The sequence below is a fragment of the Coffea arabica genome, chromosome 1c (assembly GCF_036785885.1).
Source record: "Coffea arabica cultivar ET-39 chromosome 1c, Coffea Arabica ET-39 HiFi, whole genome shotgun sequence".
NCBI lineage: Eukaryota > Viridiplantae > Streptophyta > Magnoliopsida > Gentianales > Rubiaceae > Coffea > Coffea arabica.
The window spans coordinates 57,974,013-57,989,721 of record NC_092310.1 but is presented as its reverse complement, the minus strand read 5'-3'; the positions used below and the strand labels follow the sequence as shown (position 1 = coordinate 57,989,721).

General features: G+C 33.1%; 1 protein-coding gene and 1 long non-coding RNA gene across 3 annotated transcripts; one reads left to right on the top strand and one right to left on the bottom strand.

The window, feature by feature from the left end:
- Window positions 1-186: 186 nt before the first annotated feature.
- Window positions 187-2,553, bottom strand: LOC140037621 (uncharacterized). Its single transcript, XR_011841560.1, has 2 exons — window positions 1,907-2,553; window positions 187-1,530 (listed from the first exon to the last, which is right to left on the bottom strand). It is a non-coding gene; the product is annotated as an uncharacterized lncRNA (long non-coding RNA).
- A 2,801-nt stretch (window positions 2,554-5,354) lies between these two features.
- Window positions 5,355-11,389, top strand: LOC113714776 (glutathione gamma-glutamylcysteinyltransferase 1). 2 transcript variants are annotated; one of them, XM_027238848.2, is made up of 9 exons: window positions 5,355-5,676; window positions 6,410-6,566; window positions 7,251-7,489; window positions 8,311-8,474; window positions 9,072-9,123; window positions 9,278-9,505; window positions 9,678-10,181; window positions 10,632-10,682; window positions 10,863-11,389. In XM_027238848.2, exons 1-9 carry the CDS (start codon window positions 5,602-5,604, stop codon window positions 11,154-11,156), a joined length of 1,764 nt encoding a protein of 587 aa, XP_027094649.2. In that variant the 5' UTR covers window positions 5,355-5,601; the 3' UTR covers window positions 11,157-11,389. The 2 variants fall into 2 exon arrangements, with proteins under 2 accessions (XP_027094649.2, XP_071938305.1); XM_072082204.1 differs by lacking the exon at window positions 6,410-6,566 and having other exon boundaries at window positions 5,537-5,676.
- The last annotated feature ends 4,320 nt before the right edge of the window (window positions 11,390-15,709 follow it).

Sequence of the window (15,709 nt, the reverse complement as noted above, 5' to 3'; positions counted from 1 at the left end):
CTTCTAGTTCTCTCTGTCAACTCATGAAACAGATGATCATTTACATTGCTCATTATACCAATTCAAATTGAGAAGTGTGCTAAAGCTTGATCCGCTAGACCGTTGTTTACCAATGTGTTTACTTGCACATTTTTCATGTTTTCGGGTACATCAGTGCTGTAAAATAGACAGGTGGGAAGATGATAATGCAAAAGAATACCATATGAACTTATCATTTTAGATTTAAGATGTATACAGTTGGTAAATGAGTAAAACCACTAATCAGCAAATCAGTTAATAAAAGACTCAAAGAATGTAAAAATCAAATTTCTGTTGTGCAGCCTTTGTTCCGTGGTAGAGAATCCGTTTATTGCATCTGAGCTTCCATTTGATTCTTTGGAGAATTAGTATTTCGTGGCCATGTGAAGCAATTGACATGAGGAACACTGCACAAGGATTGTCCTCCGTCTCTGATTCTTTTCCAATTCCACTCTGATCTAGTTGGCCTTTGACAGACACAGACAGAACTTTGACATCTGGAGATGTAAACATATGCAAATGACTTGAACCAGCTCCATCATCTCATCACAGCAGGGAATAAGAGTGCCGAAGTACTGTGACTACAGTTGCTGTATTTGATTTGTGCCAAAGTAAGAGAGCCTTTGGACTTTTTCCCATAATGTTTGAAAGAAACTATTGAAATTCAAAAGAAGATATCAAAAGGTAGCCTCCCTTGCTGCTGATGTTGTACCATGTATATCAGTATATGTCCATAAACCAGGCCCTGTACACCTTTGCACCCTTCTCTTTAGCACATTCAGCCATCCAGCTCACAGACTGGCTCTCATGGTCAGACATAGTCAACATTCAGCCATCCAACTCAAGAACCTTTTCCTCTCCTGCTCTTCTTGCCCATCATCAAGGTTGCACGAGAATGATATAGGCTTCCATAGTGAAAGATGCATTAACACGAATCTTTCTTGGTTTCTCCAAAACCAATCTAACGACTTTCCACAACGCAGAACAAATTCAAGAAATGAAAATGTTTTTCTTTTTTTTTTCCAATATCAGTAATTTATTCATTGGCTGAAATATTCAAGAACAAGAATAGAATAATCTAAATGAGTTTAGACTTGGTTTAAAAGAGGAGAAAGGGCAACTAAGCAATCAGCATCTATCAAGAACTTAATTAAGCATTTGCATATCCAAACTACAAGACTTTTACCTAACTTTTCTAGAACAGTTTGGTTCATCTTCCTTTTAGGCATTTGATCGAACAGGTGATGAGCTTCGTCCAATTGCCCATTGAGAGCACAAAATCTGATGAGCTTTGACCAAACAACAGAAGCTAAATTAACTTTGCATCCAAAAACAAAACTTTGGAAGCGGAAAAACCCATTACCCGGTGCAAATTTACACTAAAACCAAATATTTTTCTACAAGAAGAAAGAGCTAAGAAGAAACCCAGCAAGGAAACTGCAACATTCCGAGAGAAACTATTCGTTCGAGGCTTATTTGCAGCCATCAGAAAACTTCTGATTTCGACTCTTCCTACAAGAGGAAAAAGAAATTTCTGGAATTAGATACATGACAAAAATTAAGCTACCATATAAGACAGAAAGCTACAAAAAGGAACCCTCATATCTTAGCAAATTAGTAATCTTTAAACTACAATTCCTAGGTTCTAGCAAAGAACTAGAGGAATTTTTATTGCAAAAAAAATAAAATAAAATAGAGCATTTCGTCATTTCAGCATGCAAGTTTTCAAAGACTAGTTGTGGATAACTGATTGAGCCGTATAACCTACATTCAGAAACTACAGGTTCAGCTTCTCGGAGGCATTTTGTCAAGCTGCTGGTGTACAAAATGATCAAGCTAGCTATAACTTCACTAGGATTATATGTACACTCAGTTCAAGCCTCAGTACCTTTCTGCCGGAGAAGCCTGATGATATTACTTCTTTCTGGCTTTCAAATCGTGGTTCTTGAATACTTGAAACCCCCAAAGTTGGCAAAACAGAGAAAAGGAGGCAAAGAGGGTTCCTCGAAGAAACCCAGCAAGGAAAAAGGAAACTAAAACTTGGGTTCCTCTCAGAAATCTTGAATTTCCCTGCTAGATTTTAGTCTGCAAAATTTGTGTGTGTGAAAGGGGTAGAAAGATAGTCTAGTGCGGGAATGTTTGTGGGCGTCAGTGATGCATGTTAAATTGTGCAACGGATCATCAAGTTGTCTGCTTGAATGGTGAAGATAACGAAGAGAGGACAGAGGTTGTTTGGGTTTTAGGGTTTTTTAATTTGATAAATTGTGATTTTGGTTAAAGAGTTTTTATTTTATTTGGTTTTGGTTAAAGAGATTAAGTTTTCTATCCGGTTAATCGATTAATCAATTTAACATGGTTCGAGTTGGGTTGTTTGAGGATTTGATTTATTAAGGGACACTTGGCAAGATTATAAGGAGTGGGACAGGAAGTGAGACAGGGTGTGGTACAGAAGATCCGTTGCGAAAACCTCCCATCTCGTCCTGTATTCTTGTAATCGACCAAACTAATGAATGATTTGCACTTTAAAGTTTTGCTCCATTTCGATCTCAAACTGGACGACTCTCGCGCGCGCGCGCGTGTATATATATATATATATATATATATTAATAAATAGATAGAGAGAGAGGAAAAAATTCAATTTTAATTTGTCTAGTTACTGTGCAGTTTTAGTTCTTCAAGTTTTGACAAAAATAAATTTGGTTCTTAATCTTTAGCACGTGTGTAATTTTGGTTTCTAAAATTTTGGCAAGAACAAATATGGTCCTAATGTATCCAATTTAAAGCAAATTTAGGGCATTTAAATAATTTTTTTCAATTTACTGATAGAATTTAGTCAAGTTTGGTTATGTATACGTCAAAATTAAATTTAAAATTTTTTTAAAGAAACTAAAATAATAGCTAACTTTAAACAACAAAATTAATAAGTAATAGCTTATGTGCTAAATAATCAACTAGTAAAAAGAATGTAATTTCTAAACTAAAACTAGTCAAAAAAATCCAAAACTTATTTTTGCTCTCTATCTTTATTGTCCCTCGATAAAAAATCGAACTACTTAATTTTTCGTATAGATTAAGAAACGTTTTTGTTTCGTAACTTCTTGATTATTAGTTACTAACATGTCATCATGTAAGTCATTATTCTTATTATCAAAGATTACTTGCTATTATGTTTCTTCTTTAGTTCTTTTAGAAGTTTAATTCAACAAAAATATGAATGCATGTGACTGTATCTATCAATATTTGGAAAATTACAATAATTATCTTAAATTTGCTTCATATTAATAACATTGGGAATCAGATTTGCTCTTGCCAAAATTTTAGAGACTAACACTGCACATGTGATACACAATGAGGCCCAAAGTTAATTTTACCAAAATTGCAAGGACTACAATCGCACAAAGACTATATATTGGGGACTAGAATTACAAAATTTTTCAAAAGAAAATATGACAAATGATTACTTTATGAATTTCCTTAGAGACTAAAGTTGCGTTCGATAAAACTAAAATTTGAAAATTGAATCCATTATCTGCGAGGTATTAAATTTAATACATTTATATGTATATCACATTAACTGGTAAGTAAATTGCTTATCACTTATTTTTTTAAGCAAATTTTGTCTGAAAATTTAGTGTTACTTAATAAATTCGAATGTTCTAGTTTTAGTTTATCAAACGCATCTGAATATATTAAAATCTAAACCCATTAAGTATAATTATTGAATTGTGCTATCAAACAGGACCTAAATTAAGTTTGTTGATATTGGTTTGCTAAGATTTTTTTATTCAAAAAAAAAAACTCCTAACCCTTATAAAAGGGAAGGGGAGAGGTTGAGAGTTTGGGAGTTGAGATGAAAATCTCATGGTTTATAAACCTTTTAACAAGTACTAATTATGAATAATTGATACTTGTGCATCACATCATGAATAATTTGTGTAAAATACCTTTCCAACCACATAAAGTATGCAAAATTGTCTTAACTTGTACCCAAATTCTCATAGCAATTTTCAATCAATTATCAAATTTATACCTGATGTGAAAGCAACTCGTAATTTTGGACAGCCATTTTCTTAAAAAAAATTACTATGTTTTTCGTGAACACATTTTCCAATCACCTTTTTACTTCACATATATCAAATCGTTACAGTATTTTTTCTATAAAAAATATTAAAAAATACAATCCAAACACAACCAAAATACTCTTTCCGTCTTAATATTAGAGTCATTTTTTGGGAATCTAATTTTTCACGAACACATGGTAATCATTATGTTTAGATGAGATGACATTTGTAAATTTACATATGTATCATTTGAATTCAAAATATTTTCTTAATAAATGTGCATTATGATTTTAAAAAATTATTTTTTCAAATGGTAAAATTGGAAAGCATGTCTTAAATTTAAGGGTTAATTACATTTACCTCCCCTGAGGTTTGATCATATTACCAATCAATCCCTGTAATTTTTTCAAATAACGGTCTCACCCTTTAAATAATCAAACGTTTAACAAAAACCCTCTTAATGCCGAAAATGCCCTTATTGAGGTCATGTTGCATTAAAAAAAGAACATATTTTTATTTTATTAACCCTGAAGCAATCCAAAAAAATAGAAAAAAGTTTTTGCTTATTATTTTATAAAAACCATATATTTGCTTCCATAAATAGTTTTGAATTAATAATTATTTTAAATCTTAAAAATGAATATTAAAAATTAGATAAATTAAAAGAAAAATAAAAAAAGAAGAAATTATTTTAATTCCTGAAGTATGGTTCAAATTGAGGAAAACATGCCTTGTGCTCTCCGTAACATGCCTTGAACCACAAATTCGAACCATACTTGAGGATTTAAAATAATTGATTCTTTTTTATTTTTCTTTCAATTTATCTAATTTTTAATATTCATTTTTAAGATTTAAAATAATTTTGATTCAAAACTAATTATGGAAGCAAAGACATGATTTTTATAAAATAATAAAAAAAAATTTTCTATTTTTTTGGATTACTTGAAGGTTAATAAATAAAAATATGTTCTTTTTTTAATGCAATATGACCTCAAAAAGGGCATTTTCGGTATTAAGGGGTTTTTTGTTAAACGTTTGTTCATTCAAAGGGTGAGACCGTTATTTGGACAAATTACAGGAATTGATTGGTAATATGGTCAAATCTTAAGGAAAGTAAACATAATTAACCCAAAATTTAAAATGATAACACTTATTTTGAGATCTTGAAAACATAACAATAACTATGGCACGAAGGCAGCAAAATACAGTTTCCAAACTCGGTCGGAGAATTGTTTCGGGCAATAAAAAGAGCCGGTCAAATAAAAGAACAAAAGCAAACAAGGCAGACGCGCTCCCCAAGGCCCCGGTCCCTCCCTCCCCCCCTCCTTTCTTTCCTGAAAGAAGTCTCCCCAGTCACTTAAATCTACATAATTCTCACCTTTTTGAAACGGTTAGTTTACGCGGGTATGTAACGGCGAATCTCCTTCCGTTTAGAGAAAAATTTTGCAAAACCCTAAGTCCCCACAACGATCACCATAGATTGCGAGTAGATTAGATGCTCTCGTTGCAACCGCCCTGAAAGATGGCAATGGCGGGTTTGTATAGGCGAATCCTCCCATCTCCTCCTGCTATTGATTTCGCTTCTTCCGAGGGAAAGGTCAGTCTATCTTCTGTGCTGACTTCATAATTAATTCTTGCGGATTATTGGAGCATACGCTTTTGAATTTTTTTTTTTTTTTGACTTTGATCTTTTTTCAGAGCATTGGCATGATCAACCATGTTTATCTTCTGGTTTTTCTGTCTTACAAAAGTTGATCTTATAATGTAAAACTGTGTTTAGGTAGTTTCTAGAACTTGAATTTTGGCAATTCTGTACGGGGAAAAGTTAATTGTTGTTACGGGCGACTGCGGATATATGTTGCTGTAAGATGATTCGCAGGGTTCGCATCGTTGATTTGTTTGGGGAAATTTGGGGTGGAACTGGTGGTATTTGTCTCCACATCAGCTCTTCTACTATTTACTAGTTGCAAAATCGGATCCTCTGATGACACTTTCCGAATTTTTGGGCTTTTGTGATTTCGATAGTACTCCTTTAATCACTACATTTGATGTACGAGAACCTTCATTACATTTGATGTGCTATGGCTGCTTTGCGATACTGCTAAAACACAACTAATACTTGTTCTCTTCAAGGAGGCAAGTCTTTCACTTCAAATTTTCACACGCGGTGATTTATCCTTGATTCTCTTTAATGAATTCCCAAGGGAAAGTTCCTGTGGTTTTTTATATTGGTACACCAAAAACATTTACACCCAATTTAAGAGACAAGGAGTGTTTTGTCCCCTCTTGTTTAAGCCACTGAAGTACTTGCATCTGTTATCAAACTGCAGCAACTCTTTGTGGAGGGGATTCAAAATGGAACCATGGAAGGTTTTTTTAAGCTGATTTCATATTTTCAGACACAATCTGAAACCGCTTACTGTGGTTTGGCTAGCCTTTCTATGGTCTTGAATGCCCTTGCTATTGATCCGGGTAGAAAATGGAAAGGTAACTCTTGTTTTTACAACTGATGAGACGATGTGTAAACTTCTAAACTATCTTCTAATGCAACTACTAGCTAATTCTGTTGCTTGTGACAGGTTGGTTCATTTCTACCATTGCTTTTGCATACCTTCTCATGTTCTGAAGAGCTTGTTTTCTACAAAGCACCTGGGAACGTGAATATCAGCTTATATGTGAAATGAACTGATTTTTGGATTAATGTTATCCTTTTATTCACCGGAAGATAAATATCTTGGATAAGTTGGTGAAAATGTTCTCAGTGTTTTAATGTTTCCAATCTGCAGTGTTTGTTTTTTTTTTTAATTTCATTTTTCCTACGTGGGAAGCTATATACTTTTGATGCAATGGTTGTTTTCATATTGATTTTCCTGTTTCTTATTGGATTGGTAACTGATCTTCAGGCCTCATTTTGTGCTCTTTTGCTGATTGGAATTCTTCTTAAGTAAATATATGCACCATATGCGCTTATAATGTGCAGAAGCAGGTTCTTCTGATGATGAGAAAATCATCCTGTCTACTATTTACTTGGATTTTTAAAAGTTGCTTAGGCCTGTTCAGATTTTTTTACTTGGAAAATGCAGTTTGGAGTGTTTGTTTGCATTTGTGATTTTTTATTGGTTATTTCTTGATTAGTGTCTCTATTATGGGCTTATTAGACTGAATTTTCAGGGCCTTGGAGATGGTTTGATGAATCTATGTTGGATTGTTGTGAGCCATTAGAGAAGGTCAAAGCTAATGGCATTTCTTTTGGGAAGGTAGCTTGTTTGGCTTGTTGTGCTGGAGCAGAAGTTGTAGCTTTTCATACAAATCAAAGCACTGTTGATGATTTTCGTAAATATGTTAGGGCTTGTTCCACTTCGGATAATTGCCATGTGATCTCATCCTACCATAGGGGTACCTTCCAGCAGGTAGTTATTTCCTTCCCTGATTTTGTGGCTAGTAGGATTTTTTTTTTGTCTCATATGCTTTGCATTTGTTGAACGTATATTTTGATTTCTTCTCTATCCCCCAGCCAAAAAAGAGAAAATGAAAAAGAAAAAATAACTAATAGAAGAAATGGTCGATGATAAATCTGATCAAAGGATAATTTGGCTAAAATATTTGAGCTCCATCATACTTGGGATGTTGAATTCTAGCAGGTTGTAGAGTCTGCTATCCGGGGTATGAGTGTAATAGTTAACTTTCTAATTGCTTTAACCAAACAGAAGGACAGAACGTGAATTATATGTTGGTTTCTGGATGGCATGTCTTCCAGATTCTGCAGGAACTGATGGTTTATTTCCTGCAACCCTTTTGGATTTGCAGAACAGTCAATAGTGATAGGTGTAGTCGCCAATTATTTACTCCTTGCAGATATATTGAGATAGGTCACAAATTGGAGGTGATAAATACACAAGTGAATTTTGTGAAACTATTATATCAAGAATATGCTGTTTGTCTCAAATATAATGTTCCATTGAATACCCATCAAACTGAGTTAGAAATACATGTAGCTGCATTTTTTTTGGGTAATACTTATACCTTTAGGAACACATGTGGTATGTCAGGTTGAATTAGATATCTCTTGCATATTTTCTTTGCCTTTCTTCTTAGCTTCTCAATGGAAGGCATGTGGCTTTGTTAACTCTTACTCTTCTTTTTGAGCTTTACAGTCCTGCTGGATCTTTTCTTTCTTCCTCTCTTGTGCCTCCAATAATGATTTATTTAACTTTTTGTTGCCTTTTTGAAGACTGGAACAGGTCATTTCTCACCTATTGGTGGTTATCATGCTGAAAGGGACATGGCACTGATTCTAGATGTTGCACGGTTTAAATATCCACCTCACTGGGTTCCACTCTCTTTGCTTTGGGAAGCCATGAATACTGTGGATGAAGAAACTGGATTGCAGAGAGGGTATGTATGACAGCTTTATACTTCAATCATATAACTATAAAATCCTATTCTCAGATAGGCAGTTGTGATGAAAAGCTGGATGCTTTAGTTTCACCATTTTTACATGTTAGAAGTGATATGCCATGTAGACAATGTAGGGTGGAGAACTCTAGTACAGAAGGTGGTCTAAGTTGTTGAACGAGGGACCTTGTATAGATTCTTGAGGGTGAGTTGTGTAACAAACTTTTCGAGATCAGAGATTTTAGATGCATGGATATTTATTTCTGTTAAAGATCTGGATGCTACTTGTGCAAATTTGTGCATGCATGACTGGATAAATGCGAAGTGAAGATGCTTGGTAGTTCGAGACTGAGCTGACTGGGGGTTTTGACCTTATTGATTCCCATTGATATTAATTTCCATCAGCTTGTCTTTGTAAAAGAACAAGTTTTGGAAGGAGCACTTGGTGTAGTAAATGCTATATCTTCAAAGCTAATTCTTCAGTGCTTCATATAATCACATCCAACAGTCCTCTTTTTGTTAGTTTTTTCCACTTTTATTTTTTTCATTTCAAATTTATTTCGTAAACTGTTGTTTGATCACTGAATAACTTCACAGGTTCATGCTAATATCCAGGCTGCAAAGAGCTCCAGGATTGCTTTATACGCTGGTATGATTCAAGAGGCTTGTATCACATTGATAATATCTTATTGTGTGTGGATCTAACATTCATTCTTGAATTATCGTCACCATGATTTTTTCCCCTTTGGTTGTCTACTTTCTGTGGCTGCTTATGTAGCTTATACTGTCATATACTTGTGTAGAGCTGTAAACATGAAAGTTGGGTCAGTATTGCAAAGTACTTGACCGAGGAGGTTCCACTGATGCTGAAATCAGATACTGTGAAGGGCATAGAAGATGTCATTTCTATGATTTTTTCATCTCTGCCCCCTAATTTTGCTGACTTCATCAATTGGGTTGCCGAAGTTCGTAGACAAGAGGATGCTTCTGAAAATTTAAGTGAAGAAGAGAGAGGGAGGCTTGCAATGAAGGTCCTCATCTTTGATTTTCTTCTTCCTTTTTCTCCTTTTCTTTATTTTTTTAGGTGGTTTGCAGAGGATGTGGTTTGGTATTTTGCTCAACATTTCTCTTGGCCTTATGACCTAGAGCCAATAAAAGTGTGTCAAGTCTATCTGCTGAACCTATTGCATTATAATATTGCAGGAAGAGGTGTTGAAACAAGTGCAGGAGACTGGTCTGTACAAGCATGTCACTGATCTTTTGTCTGTTGGAGCATCTATCTGCAGGATTAAACCAACACTCTGTCACATGGATAATTTGCCAAATATTGCAGCACGTGTCTGTTGCCAAGGTGCAGGCCTTTTGGCAGGGAAAACCGGTTCATCGGATCGGTTTTGTTGCCGAGAAACGTGTGTGAGGTCCTACAGAGCTAATGGTGACAGGACTGTAACAGTGGTGTCTGGGAAGGTAGTCGGTGGCAATGGACAGCAAGAAATTGATATGCTTGTCCCTTCTCTGGCAAAGAACTGCTGCAACTCTAGTTTGGATAGTTGCCAAGGGATGCACCCAGATAGCAATGATATTCTGACGGCTCTTTTACTAGCATTGCCTCCAGAAACATGGTTGGGAATTAGAGAGGAGAAGGTTTTGCAGGAAATATGTAGTCTGTTGTCAACTGAGAATCTCCCTCTTATGCTTCAAGAAGAGGTAACATCCTCGTCTGTTACAGTATATACCTGTGCATGTTGAATCCTTCGTCATTCTATTGTTCTTCCCATTTCTGGTGAGGGATTTGTGTTTACTCTAAATAAACGTATCCGTCATTTTTGTGTCCTATTTGGGAGTTGATCTTGTTATGACATTTCTTATGCCAGATTACTGTGATATGTATTTGCTGAAAAGCCCGTGGCTTGAGGCTGAGTATAAGTGTTCCCATTAACCTACAGCCAGAGCTGTTTGCCTTGTTCATTGGCTAGGGTTTCACCTATATGCATGCACATGAGACATTGATAAAGTTCGGCAAATTAACATTAAATAAATTATTTTTAGTGGATGAAGTTGAGAACTCATTGATTATGATGATCGAATGACATGAACAATCTAAACTAGCCTTACTGAATTTTGGAAAATTCTTCATTTTGGTAATTTTCGTGCCAGGTTTTACATTTGCGGAATCAACTGCTTTGTCTCAAGAGATGCAACGACAAGGTAGAAGAGGATCTCGGGGCACCTTCTTTATAGCTTCATTTTCTTGTTTTCTCATTCTTAAATTTCTATATGTGAGGAAAAATTACCTGATAGTGATTTCCCTGAGAATGTGAAACACGTGGGACGCCAAAACATGTCGTAGGCGGTACTGCAAAAGTCTGTCTTTTTTACCTTCTATAGGTCGTGCTTCAAGATGCAAGAGATCCCTCCCAAAGCTTGCAGTTGGTTATCAAGGAGGATAGAGTTGTTTCACAGAGATTATGCAGCAGTTCCAAACAGATTCCTTCATGGAAGAATGCTCGTGCAGTGACTTTCTCCTGCTCCCTGCCTCTGTTAAGTGAACGAGGAATTCCCTATCGTGGCAAGTCAAGAAAGGAGTCTCTTTATCCGATTAATTTTCTGGCTAGAGTCAGATATCTTAATAACGTTCCTAATTCCGCATTTCATTTGCCGCTTTATGGCTTTAAATTCTAGTTACTATTCTCCTAGCGCTGTTTTTCTTGGGCTAAATTTTATATTGGTGTACCCATGTAAATTGGAGACGGATCATAGCAGAGGTGTTCATGAAATGATCTCTTTCAGCCTCTGAAAGCTCTGACTGTTCATGATTCTGCGGTAGGGTATACGAAGTTATTTGTACTTCATGTCTTCCCGTGTTATAGTCGACAATTTATATCTATATCTATTGTAGGGAAGGTTTTAGTGGAGGTTTTCTGGATGGCTTTCAAATTTCTCATATTTTTTTCTAGATTTTTTATTTATTTTAATATATAAATTCAATTAAAAAGTTTAAAATAGCGTGATTTACAACTAATCTTATGACAATTCAAATTTAAAATTTAAAACTTTCTTTCCCACTTAAAATGATTATTTAATAAATCGTTTATAGTTTGTTTTTAAACTTTAACCCCTTTTTTCTTTCATAAGTAAAGAAAATAAGTTTGGATAATTTAATTAGTCTCATGTTAAAATTATTCATCTCATTACAACTTTATTGCTTTAGTCCATTTTATTCCTTGATTAATAAGATGGATTTGTTAAATCTGAGGAATAATGTGACTAGTTCCATTGTTTAATCAGTTATATAGTAATTTTTTAGTACTATTCTTTGAGATATATACACGTAGATTTGTCAAGCATTCAGATGACATATCCAATTATAGCTATTCTTTAACCATTTTACCTTTTGCAAACTAAATTACTTTTTTTTAACTTTAAACTTGTCCTATTAGACGATGATTCCAACCAATAAAATAAACATTCTGACATACAATGTCATGTAGATAATTTTTTACATACTCAAAACTGCATCTAAATAATTTCGCACATAATGCGTACATCAGAGAGTGCACATAAAATAAAATTTTGATATGAATTTTAAATTAATAAAATGGGCATTTAAATGGTTATTTTTTTGGAGTGCTTATAAAAAATTTAAAATAAATATTTGTTTTAACGATTATCTTGAATATTGTCACAAAAAATAGTAGTATTTCTTCAAAATTATACCCAATTATTTTACCTTCATGACTATAATTCTAACTCTTTATTTGAAAAAAGAAAAACTTAAAAAGTGAGGTAATGAATCCTAAATGATAATATGAATAGAAAGATTGGAATATAGGGTCAGGAAGGATAAAAATAAGATAATAAATCCTAAATAGTAAAAGGAGTATATGGTTTGAAAGAGTAAAGTCAAGGGAGCTTTAATTGTGGGTTGGGATGAAACTATCAAAATGGATGATTTATGTGAGTTAAATGGATATAGTTTTACATGATATTAGTTATCTTACATATTTACAATCCATTGCAAAATTTAATTTATTTTTTCTTCCATATTCTTTGAACAACAAAATAAGATATTATTGTAATCAATAAAAATAAGAACACGTTGCATTAATAAATATTTTTTTACCTACAAAAATTACACAGAAGAACCAATAGTGGTCATCATAAGGAGTTTTAATTTTGTCACTCTACAAGAATCTCAAAATAATTTAGGTGTAAATGTAAAAAATCAATTTAGACTTAATTAAAACTTTGATGAAAGGGAGAAGGGAAGTAGGATAAAATTTAACAAAAATTAGAAAAATAAAAATTAAAGAATAGGAGTTAAATTATTGAATTTGTAGTGAGTTAAATTTGCTTACTAATGAATTTGAATCTACGTCTAACTTAATTAGGTCTAAATAAGTAGTTCCAATCTATCCATTTAATAACCACTAATTAATGTGTTTAATTGGGTTATCCATTTAAAGTTAATAAAATTGCATACTCATACTCATTTGTTGAAGAGCCAGTTGAAAAATTGGTAATTATTTACAACTATATATAGAGAGTAACAGGATATGAGGTAATAGGTTGCGAAATTGGGTAAGAGATTGCATAATTTGATAGAAGTAGGGTAGAATAAAAGAAAGGTAGAGTTTGTAGGAGAGAAATGAGTTGGAGGGATGTGGAAAGTTTGGGTTAGAAAGGTAAGAAAAAGGATAATGAAAAGTAGAGGAATGTTAACAGAAAGTGATGCAAAAAAAAAAAAAAAAACATAGAAGAAAGTGGTAACAAGTTATATTTGGAGTGTTTTCAGTGTTTCTTTAGATATTTTTGTGATCTTTGTTCATATTTTTTAATATGTGTTAAAGTTTTAGATAAGGTACATAAGTAAAATATAAATTATATACTAAAATAGCCCTCTTTTGATTTTTTTAAACCTTTTTTCATGTAACTAATATAAATAATTCATTTACTATTAGTCTAAACACTCGTACTGTACTGGAAGAAATTAAAATCGAGAGAGGAATTTAAAAAGAGTAAGAAATTTATGTAATTGTTCGTATAGTTTAGGGCACATCAATATATAGTTAAAAAAATGAAATTTTGTAACAAAAATTCAAAGTATGATAAAAACATTCCACTATTTACAACTACAACTTTTGATGCAAGTCGAATCCTGAAAAGAAAAAATAAAAATGTATATCATAAATTGAGTGAAATAAGGGTCTAATTAAATATTTAATTTGATAAGTAAAAGAAATACCAACATTTTGCATTCGATTTGATAATCTTCTACGAAAGTGTGAACATTCTTTACACCAATCAACTCTATGTACGAAACACCAATATTGGGGGATTAATTAATTCTGTTGAATTCTGTGGAGTTAGTTTACAAATGAGAAGGCATGATTTTTGCATGAATTAATGTGTTGGTCGAACAATGTACCTCCATTTTCCTAGATTAAAAGCATATAGAATTCAGAAATATCTTTTTTTTAGAAAGTTTGCAAATAATATTGCATCAAAATATATACATATAAATAATTTATACATTCCTTTTGAAATCTCTAAAATAAAAAAGCATCAAAACGAAATATGAATCGTGCATGTCTGTCTTGAAAATCAAGGTACAATATGATGTACGATACAGAAAATTATATTAAAATTAAAGATAGATGACAATAATTACCTAACAATAGCGTGCACTATGTCATTACAATGGATACACACCATTTTTGCAAAATGAGATCGACATGGCTGTCCACAATTTTTGCATAACTCATAAAACATATTGTCTATGTTAATGCTTTGAATGTAAGCAAGTATTCAAAAATATTTAACCTTGTAAGGGGTATGTTTTATGATGAAATTAAGTAGATGGCTAAAATGGATACTGTAAGGAAGTTGAAAGAGATGATAGATTCCTATTTTTGTTTACGAAAATTATGAATGAACATATGGGCAAGCAGCAATGAGAAGCGATGATAGATGTCGATAAACTATTATGAGAAATGAATAGATCGGATAAGCAATGGGAAGAGATGATAGATACCGATGAAATACTAGGGTTTTTGTCCTTTTCTTTTTTTGCTGAAACAATGAACTATTGTGGTTGAAGGATGCTATGTTTTTATCTCTTATTATGGTTTTAGAAAATTTTTAATTGGAGTGAAATTCATATTTGATGCAAGCCAATTAGAACGTCTTGAATTCAAAGACGAACATCTCTTATTATGGTCTTGGGAAGTCTTAATTGGAGTGAAATTTGTATTTGATGCATGCCAATGAGAAACATGTTTTTTTTAGTTCAAAGACAAAAACGTGATGGTGATTTGAAAGACATGCACACTAATGACTTAAAATGGTGCTGAACACGCATATATTAATGAGTTATTTCAATTGTAAAGGATAATGTTTACATGATGAAATGATTTTGAAAAGTAACTAAATATCAGTAGTATATTCGGTGGGAGTTGAAAGGAATGTATTTTATGGACTAAATTAAATGTGGAAATACTAGAAAAATGGAATTGGGAATGGAAAGGTATGTGGAGATTTGTTGTTGAAAACCCCTTCTCAAATTTATATAGATATAGATTATTATTATTATTATTATGTTAAACATAAATCCGTGCATAGCACGGGTTGCAATACTAGTAATTATGTATTCTGATGTCATAGTGGGCTGCAAACGAACCAAATTCGAGTTGAGCTCGACCTGGCTCGAGTCGAAATCGAGTTCAAAATATTAAACTCGTTGCTCGCGAACTCAAGTATATATATATATATTTTAAATTTTAAGTATATATAATTTTATTTTAAATATATATTTTTTATTTTAATAGTAAAATTACATATATATCCTTAATATTTTACTCCCTCTGTCCCATTGAAAGTGTTATACTTTCCTTTTTGGGTTGTTCCAAAATGTTTGTCATGTTTAACATTTCAAACTATTTTAAGCCATGAAGTCCCATTTCTGCCCTTCACTAATGTTGTGACAATGCATGTGCTAGTTAGCCCACAAATTGATGTATGGTCCCAAAGGACATCCAAATGACCCAACTTGTACCATGTTTGACTTCCGGTTCCGGCAAAATTCTTGGTTCTGACTCCAGCCAAATTCATCACCAAGAATGTGTGTATGGCTCTTTCAAACTTCAATTGAAGACTAATTTTGTTATCAAGATGATAATTTCGATTTTTTTGCAATAAATAGAATATCGAGATGACTTAATTAGTGATTTTCTTTT

Excerpts from the sequence above, each read along its gene's own strand:
- LOC113714776 (XM_027238848.2), top strand. The coding sequence starts at position 5,602 with ATGGCAATGGCGGGTTTGTATAGGCGAATCCTCCCATCTCCTCCTGCT. Across the intron at positions 6,567-7,250 it reads TCCGGGTAGAAAATGGAAAG|GGCCTTGGAGATGGTTTGAT; the intron begins GTAACTCTTGTT and ends CTGAATTTTCAG. Across the intron at positions 9,124-9,277 it reads CAGGATTGCTTTATACGCTG|AGCTGTAAACATGAAAGTTG; the intron begins GTATGATTCAAG and ends ATACTTGTGTAG.